Below are 13,803 nucleotides of genomic sequence, written 5' to 3' on the forward strand. Positions count from 1 at the left end.
TTTTCCCACAAATAGAGCTTTCTTTTGGTGGTATTTGATCATCTCTGCGGTTAAAAATGTTTGCGCTATAAACAAAAGTAGAGCGACAATTTTGAAAAAAAAATTTTTTGCTATAATAAATATCCCCCAAAAAATGTAAAAAAAAAAACGAATTTCTTCATCAGTTTGGGCCGATATATACTCTTCTACACATTTTTGGTAAAAAAAATCCCAATAGGCGTACATTGATTGGTTTGCGCAAAAGTTATCGCGTCTACAAAATATGGGATAGATATAGGGACCTTTATTTATTGTTTTTAATAGAAATGGCGGCGATCTGCGATTATTAACGGGACAAATCTGACCCCAAATTACACTTTTTGGGGACCAGTGACATTATTACATTGATCAGTGCTATAAAAATGGACTGATCAATGTGTAAATGACACTGGCAGGGAAGGGGTTAAAACTAGGGGGTGATCAAGGGGTTACCTGTGTTCCCTAGGTTTGTTCTAACTGTAGGGTGGATGGGCTGCCTGGGACATGACAGAGATCACTGTTCCTGATCACTGGGAACAGTAGATCTCTGTCATATCATCTGTCAGAATGGGGATCCGCCTTGTTTACAAAGGCAGATCCTCATTCCGCCTCTGTACTAGGCGATCGTGGGTTGCCGGCAGAAACCGAGTCCTCCCGACCCACAGGCATGCTCCTGCCCACAACTGCGCCTGCGTGAGCTGACGTACAATGGCGGCGATTCGCACAGGAGAGCCAACCTGCCGCAGTACAACTACTGCAGGTGGTCTTAAAGTGGTTAAAGGATTTGTGGATTTTCAATGTTGCCCTCTCCCCGCTGGCCCTGTAATTTTTTAAATCATTTTTTATTTGGTATATGCTCCCCATGGCAGTGCTAGCCTTTTTTCAATAAAAGATTGCCTATTAGTCTTAAAAAAAGACCAGAAAAAACAGCTAGTTTTGCCTGGGTTTGCTACATTTGAGGGTTTAGATTGTAAATCTGCTGGGTTATCACTGTTATTATTTGTTCAATCTCCTCAAAAGTAACCATCAAAGTTTTTTTTTTAAAAGAATTGTTAAAAGTGGACCTTTTTGTTATTTATTTTATTACAAATATTAAACATATTACAAATCTGCATTAATAATTTCCTGACGTGTCAATATAAACAGCAACAGTATGGGGGTTATTTACGAAAGGCAAATCCACTTTGCACTACAAGTACAAACTACAAGTGCAAAGTGCACTTGAAATTGCACTGAAAGTGCACTTGGAAGTGCAGTCGCTGTAGATCCGAGGGGGACATGCAAGGAAAATAAAAAACAGCATTTTAGCTGGCACATGATTGGATAATAAAATCAGCAGAGCTTCCCCTCATTTCAGATCTACCCCTCGGATTTACAGCGACTGCACTTCCAAGTGAACTTTCAGTGCAATTTCAAGTGCACTTTGCACTTGTAGTTTGCACTTGCAGTGCAAAGCGGATTGGCATTTCTTAAATAACCCCCTATAACTTTTCAGAAAAAAACGGTGCCATTCATGGTTAAAATGCCATCCTTGAGCTCCAGTGACTAAGCTTATTCTGAAATGGTGTCATCAGTCAGCTGCAGGCAGTGGGAAGCATTTCTTCAGTCTCCTATCCCATATTAAAATAGACTGAATGCTGTACACTTGTAGCTATAGTTACAAGGTAATAGGCCACAGCAGGGGTTTATCTGTCCTTGGCATTGGTGGACACAATCAAGAACTGCACAGACACCATGACTGTGTCATCTCTGAGTTGACATCTCAGTCCAGGAAGTAGATTCTGCCCTGGATGATGCCTAAACAAAGCTGGTGCCATCTTTCTAAAGAGAAAAGCAGATGCAGGTATTTTCAGGGGGAGTATTGTGACTATTGTAAAAGGTAATACATTCCTAGATGCGTTAAACATGCACATTACTAAGTTAGCATGCATGTGACGTAACATAAAAAAGAATATGTGATGCTACTGTAGGTTCACTTCAAGAGGTCCCTTTGTCTTATTTTATTTCTTTTTAGGAAAGCGAGGAACTAGGTAATGTTTAACTCCCTATTTTTCTTTAATTACAGCAAAGTGCGGGGCCTATAGTAAACTGTAGGTTATTCTTGCTCAGTGTCAGGAACGGTGTGCATGCAGCTTTTAGTGCAATGTCTTCATAACTCTGGACAGTAGCCATGGTCCTGTGGCAGCTGTCCAATTTTCATTATCTACTCAATGCATATGGGACCCCCATAGACCCGTTCCTGGAAGGAAGGGAACTCAGGATCAGAATAATAAACTTTTGCTTATTCATGCAATTTAAAAGCACAACTACATTTTTTAAACCATGTTATATAAGCAAACACAAATACCTCAGTGACTCCGAATCCTTCTGGGTACTAATTGAGAGTATACGGCACAAACGGTTCCATGATCGGAGGTTGAATGGACTCCACTCTTGTGGTAAACTAAAGCCTCATACATATTACTAGTTTCTTTTCATTCAACCCAGCAAACTGACAGCTCAGGTCAGAGCCACTGTACTAACAATCCAATATTAGTAACATTGCACTGAAGCAGAACAGATTCAGCCTAATTGTACTGGTACTACTATGCCTCCTCAGAGTCAGACAATGATTGATTTCATTAGCGGTTTATGGAGCCGGTATTTTGATTAACTAATTCTATGTAAACTTAAAGTGATTGTAAAGGCTTGTTTTTTTTCCTATAAAAAATAACAAACATGTTATACTTACCTGCTCTGTTACAGTGGATTTGCACAGAGTAGCCCTGATCCTTCACTTTTCGGGTCCCTCTTCTGTCTCCTGTCCCTTCCCACTTTTTCAGTGCCCCCACAGCAAGCAGCTTGCCATGGGGGCACCCTGAGCTGAGTCACAGCTCCCTGTGTCCATTCAGACACAGAACCCTGAGGCCCCGTACACACGGCCGAGGAACTCGACAGGCCAAACACATCGAGTTCCTCGGCCAGTTCAGTCCTGGAGCCGCCGAGGACCTCGGCGGGCCGAGTTCTCCCATAGAACAACGAGGAAATAGAGAACATGTTCTCTATTTCCTCGCCGAGGTCCTCGTCGGCTTCCTCGGCCGAAAGTGTACACACGGCCGGGTTTCTCGGCAGAATTCAGCCAGAAACTCGGTCGGAAGCTGAATTCTGCTGAGGAAACTGGTCGTGTGTACGGGGCCTGACCCAGCCCCGCCTTTGCGACCTCTCTACCCTAATTGGCTAGATGACTTTAATTGACAGCAACAGGAGCCAATGACGCCGCTGCTGTGTCTCAGCCAATTAGGAAGGAGAATCTCGGACACTTGTGGATGTCGCTGGACAGAGAGGGACCTCAGGTAAGTGTTAGGGGGGCTGAGGGGGGCTGCTTCACACAGAAGGCATTTTATCTTAAAGGAATAATTTGTTTTGTAAAATAACAAACATGTTATACCTACCTCCACTGTGCAGCTCGTTTTGCACAGAGTGTCCCCGAACCCTGTCTTCTGGGGTCCCTCGGAGGCTGTTTCGGCTCCTCCTCGCAAGAGCTTTCCACCATGCGAACTCGACATAGGATGCATTAAGGTGAAAAAACATTTACCTTTACAACTGCTTCAATGCATGGAATGCCTTTATAACCCCTTTAAATCACATGTAAATCCAATCACTAATAGTGCATTATGCATATAAGCTTTAGACTGGCCATATATGGATCAAAATTTGGCTAGTTCAGCAGGGACTGGCCGAATTTCGATCTATGTATGGGAACTGTGGTGGAATAGACGTCAATCTACCAATCAACTTCTGTTCAACCAGCCTGTGGGAAAGTCTTCCTGCTTTAAGAATACAATGCTACAGTGGGGAGGATTCCCCCATTCATATCAAGAGTGCAGATTAGGGAATCAGATCTTTTTTTTTTTTTTAACCCCCTGGTTGAGCAAAAAAAAAAAAATCTGACCTACAGTATTTAGGGCCAACTTTAACTTGTTAAAGTCTATGCAAACTCTAACAATGAAGTTCTGATTTAGTCCCTTCTAGTCTGTTGAGTATCTAATTGAGTGTTTTGTTATATCTGATAAGATAAAAAAAAAATACCTGTAGATCCTGCCAGAAATCTTTTTTGCTGTGCTCTATGCATTTACATTGTTACTATGTTCTCTGAAGACAACAGAACCAAACCCCTACATGTTATGGTGAAAAGGAGATAGACAGGGTTCCATAGTCCTATTGATTGTCTGTGATAGCACTGGAGTAGTGAAGATGGGAATTACTTCTAGTGAATATATATTAGTAGAGTGGAGAAGGTTCTACCTGGAGGAGGCTAATCAACGGTCAACATGTGAAATATATGGAGCTTTTTCTGGTCCTAAGCATACACCTCTCTGATCGTCATGCACAAATAGCTCAACAGATAGTCAACTATTATATTTGCAGTAAGGAGTGCCCAGCACAATTGTTCCCCTCGCTTAGAAAGTCTTTTTAAATGTTTATTGGTAAAAAGCATTAGACCCATATATTTTTGTTTCTGAAGCCTCGTACACACGACCGAGGAACTCGACGGGCGAAACACATCGTTTTCCTCTTCGAGTTCCTTGTTAGGCTGTCGAGGAAGTCGACAAGGCAAGTTTCTCCATTCCCGACGAGGAAAAAGAAGACATGCTCTCTTTTTGGCTCGACGGGATCCTCAACAGTTTCCTCGTCGAAAAATGTACACACGACCGGTTTCCTCAGCAAAAAAAAAATCACAGCAAGTTTCTTGCTGGTTTTTGCCGAGAAACTCGGTCGTGTGTACGAGGCCTAATAGGATACAGAATCCTCAATCCAGCCCTAATTCAGGTCTTCTAATGTGGTCCATCTGTTTCTCAAACTCTGAATAAGGGGGATCCCCCCATAAAGCATTTGCTGTGTCTCATACTTTTTACCAATAAATAAAGAAATATGAAGAATTTTACTAGGTTCTACAAACCCCAAATTAGCCCTGTCCGCTTTCTGTTGTCCAGATACAAATGGTTGAGTGAGCATTGTCACCCTAAGAATAAAAGTTTACTATTTGCACATAAACACCAAAAAAATAAAATGCAACCACCACATTTTATGACGAATAAGCTGCAATGAATACATTTTTTGTTTTTGCGTTTAGATACACTGTTAGGCATATCTCCAGGCAATTTAGATTTTTTAAATATAAATAGTGCATTACTTTTGTGCACTTCCATTATTTGCTTTTCCTGTCTGGGATTGTGAAGTTTTAATGCATTGATGCATTAAAACAGCACTGAAATTGAAAAATCTGAAAACTGGACATCCTGGAAAGTAGTAAAACATGCAAGATGCATCCTATGCTTTACTCTGTCATTTTGGAATCTTTATTGGAACTCATTCTTTAAAAGTAGACAACCTCATCCTTCCTTACTTCTCTCCTGTCATGTAACGTCCTGTGTCATCTGTCTGGGCTGTAGTTCCTGCCTGTTATCAGCACCGGTCATCTGGACACAACTCCTCAAGCACATTAATTTCTCATGCTTGTTCATAGTTCTATACACAACTAGTTGGTAGGAAGGACCACTGTGGGTGATGGGAGAAAAAGGTACTCCACACATCCAACTATCTGAATACTTGTAGATACTGGGAAGAAGCAAAGAGGCGGCATATTAAGAAAAGTGAGGGTTGGAAAGGTAAGTATATTACCTCTTCTATCACATACAAAGTGGCCTCGTGCTGACCAGGTTTTTTTAATAAAAAGTGGGCCAGACACTAAAGCCCCATACACACTATCAGTTTTCCTGCAGGTTTTTCTCTTTAGGTTTACCAAAACCATGTAGTGCAAGGGCCTGCCTGATTGCAGACGAATTGAAACTCTTATGCCCTGTACACACGATCGGTTCGTCTGATGAAAACGAATCGATGGATTTTTTCATCAGATATCCGATGAAGCTGACTTTCATCAGTCTTGCCTACACACCATCGGTTAAAAATCTGATCGTGTCCAACGCAGTGACGTAAAACACAACGACGTGCAGAGAAAAATTAAGTTCAATGCTTCCGAGCATTCGTCGACTTGATTCTGAGCATGCATGGATTTTTGACCGATGCATTTCCCCACAGACGATAGTTTTTTTCTATCGGTTTTTTAACCATACGAAAATTTTAAAACAGGTTCTATTTTTTTTCACCGATGGGAAAAAAACTGATGGGGCCCACACACGATCGGTTCGTCCGATTAAAACAGTCCATCAGTCCATTTTCATCAGACGAACCGATCGTGTGTACAGGGCATTTAAGGTTTGACCTCATATACATGGTTTTGGTAAACCTGAAGAGAAAAACCTGCAGGAAAACTGATAGTGTGTATGGGGCTTAAGAAGATGTACATGATACATGTCAGGTTATTTCACTAAGCAACCACTGTGCTTCACATCATAAAAAAAGATCCAATTACCTTCTTGAGTCAAAAAATCATCTTCTGCAAACTGATTGAAGTTACCACAAAGGCCACACGTTCTGTTAAAATGTTCATTGGAAAACAAAATTTGCACATTTCCGCTCACATCAATCTTCACCGTTATCCCATGTTCGTGACTAGACAGTTTGTGATATCCGGCCTCGTTTTCCAAGTATATCCCATTAGAAGCATACGGCATGGAAATGCTGTTAAAATTGACGGGAAAGCAGCCAACCATTAATGAAAACAACTGTCATTCAATGTACCAAAACATAGAACATTCCATTCTGTATCCCTTCTAACCTTCTGCACTTGTTTATCACTGTCGCTTTCCAAGATGGCTGCCCCTTAAGCTTAAAGTTCAATAAACTCTTCTAATATGGCCATTTTCCAACGTATGATGGAGGAAGAAAATGTCTGTGTTTCTCTGAGGAGCAGTTAACCTCTTCCATCACAGTCATAATGACAGATCAGTTGACACTTCCTCAGCTCAAGGTAATACAGTTGGTGTCTAGTACCAGCCGGTGGTGTTCTCCATTTGAGAAATGTTATTTATCAGCCACTAGGTGACGTGAGAGTTTGTAGCAATAACGTCATCTAGGTAGATCATATGTAGGCATTGATTTACTAAAAGTGGAGAGTGCAAAATCTGGTGAAGCTGTGAATGGTAGCCAGCTTATAACTTGGAGAACATGGAGCAGAGACTTCAAGCCTGGAGCCTCCAGTGCTGGAACAACTAATAGGTAAGCATGCCACAATGTGCAAATATGCTATGCAATTCACTTTCACAACTGAAAAAATAAAAATGTTGCAGCATCTCATAACACAAATTACAGGGAACATAAACATCTTCTGTTCCTTTTACCTCTTTTCTCCTTCAGTTGCCGTTCCATCAAAAAACATATGAATGTCATAGTATTCTCCCAGATACATTGAGATGCTCTTCTTTTTACCAAATCTGTAATCCACTGAAATTGAAAAATGCCCAGCATTAGCTATAACATTTTCTGTTACACTATGTGAAATATTCTGTTCCACTGTGGGAATTACTGGACAGATGTAGAGGAGCTCCCTGCTAAGCATTGGGGAAATACTTTCCCTTGGATTTGTTTATCACAAATACATGGCCAGGGTGCTGTCAACTTAAACTACTGTACATTAAATAAGTAAATCCTTTTTTACATTGATAAATATCGCTATGTAGATGAGCCAAAAGTAAATTATTTATACATGCCTTGAAGAGAGAAGGTATGTTTATGGCAGTCTCCGGCTAGCATGTAGCTGCAGTCTCCAAGAAAGTTGTAAAAAGTTCCATCAAATGTCCTAATGTGGTTTTCACCAAAGAGACTGCATCGTGAGAGCGATGACCAATCTGTCTTTCCAAATACATCCAGTGGAGTTCCTAGGATCACAAAATTAAATAAATAATCAGATACTCCAATGATAAGAAAATATACCTGAGCCTATTTGAAGACTAGAGCATGAGTTATCCCAATAAAAGTTACTATGATCCTTAAGGGCCGTACATACAGGCCAAATATCGGGTGGCATCCGCCGGTTCAATAGAAACCAGACAACATTTGGCTTGTGTGACAGGAGCACAGCAGTTATAGCTGGCCCTCTCCCTAGGGGACCAGGTGGCCCTAGGATCATGCCTAGGTTACCTTGTGAATGAGTCATATTAGTCCTTAGGAGCCTGTCAGAATATACTGTAAGCTGCTGTATTCAGAGTTGCCAACTGTGTTTATACCACATGTGTGCTGCCTTTGGTGGTATTTGAACTTAGGCCACACTATACTACATTGAACTGCCCATGTAGTATTTCGTTTGAGCGCAATTCTGCATCTGAAACAACTCCATATTATTCAAATATTCATTTACATTTGTTGTTTGATATTTTTTTAGATGTTAGGCCTCGTACACACGGGCAAGAATCTCGATAGGAAAAAAACATTGTTTTTCCCGAAGAGATTCTTAGCAAGAATCTCTTGCCGCCTGAATGTGTACACACAGACCTTTCAAAAGAACCGCGGTTCTCTTAAAAGGCAAAAACGCAGTGACATCATCGCGTACAACGAGCATGCGCTCGTCACATTCGATGCTGTCACCGCCATCTTGCTTCACCCTACCTATGCTGTGGAAGCTACAGTGCATGAGTCAAAGTCATTTTGAGCATGCGCGGGTTTCCACGGCGACATGTAAGTATACACACTCTCTGGTTTCTCGTCGGGAAACAGGCCGTCAAGAATCTCGATGAGAAAATAGAGAGCAGGTTCTCTATTTTTCTCGTCGAGATTCTGGCCAGATTTCCAGATGAGAAACCTGAAAACCTCGTACTGTACACACGCTCGGTTTACTCAACAAGAAAGCTTTGCCAGCAGTTTTCTTGCTGGTTCTTGTCGTGTGTAGGCTTAACATTGGGTTCAGGTATATGCAGCATTGGATAAACGTAGTATAGATGTTTTTAATCTCATGTTAGACATGTGCTATTTGTTTAGTTTACATTTGGTATTCAACAAAAAAAATTGTTTTCAGTAAACTAATCTCCGAATGGGCATAGAAATGAATGGCGACAAATACAAATCAAGTTATAATGAAAAAAACAAATACATTTGTTTCATTCTATACATAACAAATTCATTGTGAATAGTTGGTTATTAAGGAGTGGGCGGCTAAACAGCTTTGGGGTCCCTCCCCAATCCGTACAAGGCAATTCAGTTCTGGTATGGATGTTAAGGGAAACCCCACCCCATTTTTTTTTAAATAGCGTGGGGTCCCCCCTAACTCCATACCAGACTCCTATGGGAGCATGCAGCCTAGCAGGCCAGGAAAAGTGGACGAGCAAGCACCCCCTCTCCTGAACTATGCCAGGCCACATTCCCTCAACATGGGGGTTCCCCACCAAAGCACCTTGTCCCCATATTGAAGGGGTCCCATGCAGTATTTTTTTCTGTTTTTCTTAATGCCGGAACTTGTTTGTTCACATTCATACATAAGTCATGGCTATTAAGGACCCAGTGGCCGCACACTCTAGCGATTCGAAAATACTGATACAAATAAATATTGGTGCATGTGCACTGCGCTCTCATAAAACAGCATGACATCCATTGAGAGAGCTGTACCAGAGCCTTGACATCATCGCAGCTCGGCCATTTAAATGTCCAGAGCCTGCGAACCTGGAAAAAAGACTGGGTGAATATGAAAGCCCTGTCAGCGGTGGTAGCATGCCGCTGGAGGGCTTTGTTTTAAGGTAAGTCTGTCATAAAATGCTATTATACGATGCATATTAGCACAATATGACATTACCTACAGGGTCCCCAATTTTTTTTTGCAGTTTACTAGCGCTTTAATGCCCCTGTAGCTAACTATGCACCCATAGTCACTTGTAAAGAAGAGTACAAATGCAGTCTTTCCTTTAAATTAGTAGTCCTGGATGTAAAGTTAACTGTTGGGTCATACCGTAATTATCTGCAAGGTATTGACAATGTACAAACGTATGAAAAGCTTATTTTTGGGATAAATGTTGGAAGTGATTACCTTGTTTTAAAATGTTGTATTGTACTAAGTTTTATCTAAAGAAATACATTCACCAAGCAATGTCTTAATAACACTATACTATTGCTGAGTAGGGCCCTTCCTTTGCCTCAAGTCTTTGTGGCACGGATTCTACATTTCACAAACTTTCAATTGAGATTCTGATCCACTTTCATATTTGCAACAGATTTTTCTGCAGATTTGTCAGATGCACATTAATGCTGCGAATCTCTAATTTTGCCACATCCCAAAGGTGTTCAATTGGATTTAGATCCAGTGACAGACCTGGCCTATCATCTGTGTGCCTCAGCAGAAATCAAGATTTTTTTAGACTATGCTACTTTTTCTACTGTTGTAGCCCATATACCTCAAACTTTGATGTGTTGTGCATTCTAACATACTTTGTTTTACCTTTTGAAATATTTCATCAACAAGGTATTTCCATCCGCAGAACTGGATGTCTTTTTTTTCCATGATGAGAAAACTCAAGAGACTCTTGTACATGAAAATCCCAGGAGATCAGTGCTTCCAGAAATACTCAAACCAGTCTGGCACCAAAACTCTGCCCTTGATAAAACTCACTATATGCAATGACATTTTCATTTGTCCATTCTGATTTTTTAAGTGAATATTGCTAAAGCTCCTGACCTGTACCCGCATGATGTATGTATTGCTCTGATACAAATTATCGTCTGTTTAGATAAATGCATAAATAAGTTGGTCACATGTGTAAAAGTATTCCTAAAAAAGTGTTTGTTGAAATTATATCAATTATATAGTCATTATATTATCTGTATATGTCTTACCTGGCGTCAGTAAGCAGACCAGCACTGTAACAATAACCTGCAGGCCCCTCATCTGCATTGAAAACAGGACACATTAACTTGCGTAATGCTTGATAAAATGGTTATTAAATCACAGAAACAGCTTGTATTTGGTTTATGTTATTGTGGTGAAATTTAAAAATAGGAACCTTTGAAAACGATATAATTAAATAGAGAAGCGACAATTGGATATTTTACTTGATAGAACCTCTGTGAATACCCTTTCTTGTTAACAAACAAGAAATTATTTAAAAGTTGCAAAGTGGTTTGACTTAGTCAAAAATAGTAAAGGATTTTTTTTTATTTCATGAGACTTGAGCATCACATAGTTACTGGATTTGATACTTCTTTAGACTTTCATATAGAAATCTTTAGTTGTAAAATCACAGAGTTATAGTTAACATAGTTCAATAGAGTTGGACGTAAAAGCTCAGAGAAGAGAAAGGGGCACGATATCACCCATGGAACAGAAAACTATAAAAACCGTCACAGTCAGTGCTTGAAGGCTCAAAGTTTTTTTTATATATATAATTAGCAAAGTATGGAATTAATAAAAAAAATTAGCTATTTCCAAAAATTGTAGTTCCGTGAATTATTAAATTTTTTTGGTAGGGAGGTGTTATTACAAATTGTCTTCCCTAGAGTGAAAAAAATGTCCATGCCAGCACACAAAAGCAGGGTGAGTGAAGGAATGCAAACTGCATTGAAGACATACACAGTGCAATAATCACTGACATCAACCAGGTCACCTGACATCAACATGGAACAGTCAAAGTGGTAAAAGAGGATTGGTTGATGTGGGTTTCAGACAGTGAAAGACTATTGGTTATTATGGGTTACTGTGATCTGCACATGGCTCTTTGACTTATTAAATGCATTGTAATATATTTCTAGAGAGAAAAACTTTGCAAAAGCTAAATGAAAAACAGAAAAAAGTAAAAACATTTTGAAGCCAATGTAGATATATATGATGCACACAAATAATTGTTGTAACAACAATAAAAAATGTCAATATTATTATTATAAATACTAACTCTTGTAAGTGCAGTGCTATAAAACATAACATAAACAGTAGTAAAAAAAACGATTTTAAGAATATCAACAAAGTAATAATTCTCTAATAAAAAAGTAACACAATCTAATAAAAAAAATACATTCTGTAGTGTTGTATGTTTCTATTTAAAAATGTAAGAATGTCAACAAAGTAATGATCCTCTAATAAAAAAGTAACACAATCTAATAAAAAAAATACATTCTGTACTGTTGTATGTTTCTATTTAAAAATGTAAGAATGTCAACAAAGTAATAATTCTCTAATAAAAAAGTAACACAATTTAATAAAAAAAATACATTCTGTACTGTTGTATGTTTCTATTTAAAAATGTAAGAATGTCAACAAAGTAATAATCCTCTAATAAAAAACTAACAAAATCTAATAAAAAAATACATTCTGTAGTGTTGTATGTTTCTATTTAAAAATGTAATTTTTTTAAAGGAATTAAAGAAATAAACACTATTTTAGTCAACTAAAATACAACTAAAACTAAAATGGCATTTTAGTCAAAAGACTGTGGTGTTGATTTACTAAAGGCAAATAGACTTTGCACTTTGCAAAGTACAGTTGCACTCTACACGTGCATTTGCTCCAGGGCTTAGTAAATGAAGTAATGCTTCACTTTGAAAAGAATACCCAATCACGTGCAAGGGAAATAAAAAAATGCATTTTTGCTTGCACATGATTGGATGATGGAAGTCAGCAGAGCTTCTGCTCATTTACTAAGATCTGAAGCAACTGCTCTTCCAGAGTGAAACTACACTTTGCAAAGTGCACAGTTTATTTGCCTTTAGTAAATCAACCCTTTTTGACTAAAACTAAATAGAAATTTGATGTCTAACTTAACACTGATTATATATCACAATGGCAAAATCTGCGTCTGTAGTGCACGTTCAAACCTTAATACCCTAATAATAACATGTAATTCGATTTTTACTCAAGGAGTATATAATGCGTTTGGAAATTATAGAGACATTTTTCAATTTAACTAAAATCATTAGATTTAAGTAGACTAAAATGTACTGGGAATTTTAGTAGACTGAAAGTTCAAAATTTTTAGTCGATTAAAATGTACTGGAGATTTTAGCCAACTAAAATACGCCTAGAACTAAAACAATTCAGATGACTAAAATATGACAAAATAAAATGGCATTTTAGTAAAAAGACTATGACTTAAACTAGATTGAAATTTATCTTCAAAATTAACAATGGTAAAAACATTTTTGAGTTACCTTGACGTGTATGAGATGAGAAAACTCCCAACAAAATGACAGTCCCAATGCTCTCTAGTAGCCCATAATTTCCATATGACTAAAGACTCTATGCTTTGACTGCTGGACTACAGAGTGGTCACTGAGTGCTCTTATGTATACCGAAGGCAGGAACTTTTGTTCATTAAAAGGAAAGATAACTTGGCGAGTGTTACATCCGTCCAAATCAAAACACAATGGTGTAAAACCACTATCAGAGAAATCAGTTGGTCTAATTGCCAGACGGGAACAATGAGAGGAAACGACCAAAAAAAAAAAGTTCATGAGTGATTAGACTTTGAAGGATTTTATGTGAGAATTCATTGCTATGACTGATGATGAGCAAACAAAAAATGGGATTGCGGATCTTTGACAAAAGTTTTGTTTTGGTCTTGTTAACAAGAATGTCCTTTCAAAAAGATCTTTTTTTTTTTTTATAATAAATCATTCTTTAAACCACTTTTTTCAGAATATTTTTTTCCAAATTACCAACAATTATGCAAGCATTCATTGCTACAATGAGCAAGCAAAAATTAGATTGTGGTATTTTGACAAAAGAGATTTTTTTGTTTTTGTCTTGTAAAAACGGATTTAATTAAAAAAAGATGTTTCATGAATAATATACAATACTTTTTAAATTCCATTTAGGGATTAATTTTCTCCAGCTTTCGACTAGCAACTATGTGAGAATTCTTTGGTGATGATGAG

General features: G+C 38.5%; 1 protein-coding gene across 1 annotated transcript in view; it reads right to left on the reverse strand.

Annotated features, from left to right (window-relative positions):
* The window catches only part of VWF (von Willebrand factor), a 234,591-nt gene extending 221,381 nt beyond the window's left edge, over positions 1 to 13,210 (reverse strand). Inside the window, exons 1-5 of the mRNA XM_040345153.1 lie at positions 13,078 to 13,210; positions 10,774 to 10,825; positions 7,668 to 7,835; positions 7,299 to 7,401; positions 6,431 to 6,639 (exon numbers count right to left, since the gene is read on the reverse strand). Coding sequence (XP_040201087.1) covers positions 6,431 to 6,639; positions 7,299 to 7,401; positions 7,668 to 7,835; positions 10,774 to 10,825 — 532 coding nt within the window. The 5' untranslated portion in view covers positions 13,078 to 13,210. The remainder of the gene's footprint in view (positions 1 to 6,430; positions 6,640 to 7,298; positions 7,402 to 7,667; positions 7,836 to 10,773; positions 10,826 to 13,077) is intronic.
* Positions 13,211 to 13,803: the final 593 nt, after the last annotated feature.

This window comes from Rana temporaria, chromosome 3, assembly GCF_905171775.1.
Source record: "Rana temporaria chromosome 3, aRanTem1.1, whole genome shotgun sequence".
In the NCBI taxonomy this organism is placed as follows: Eukaryota; Metazoa; Chordata; class Amphibia; order Anura; family Ranidae; genus Rana; species Rana temporaria.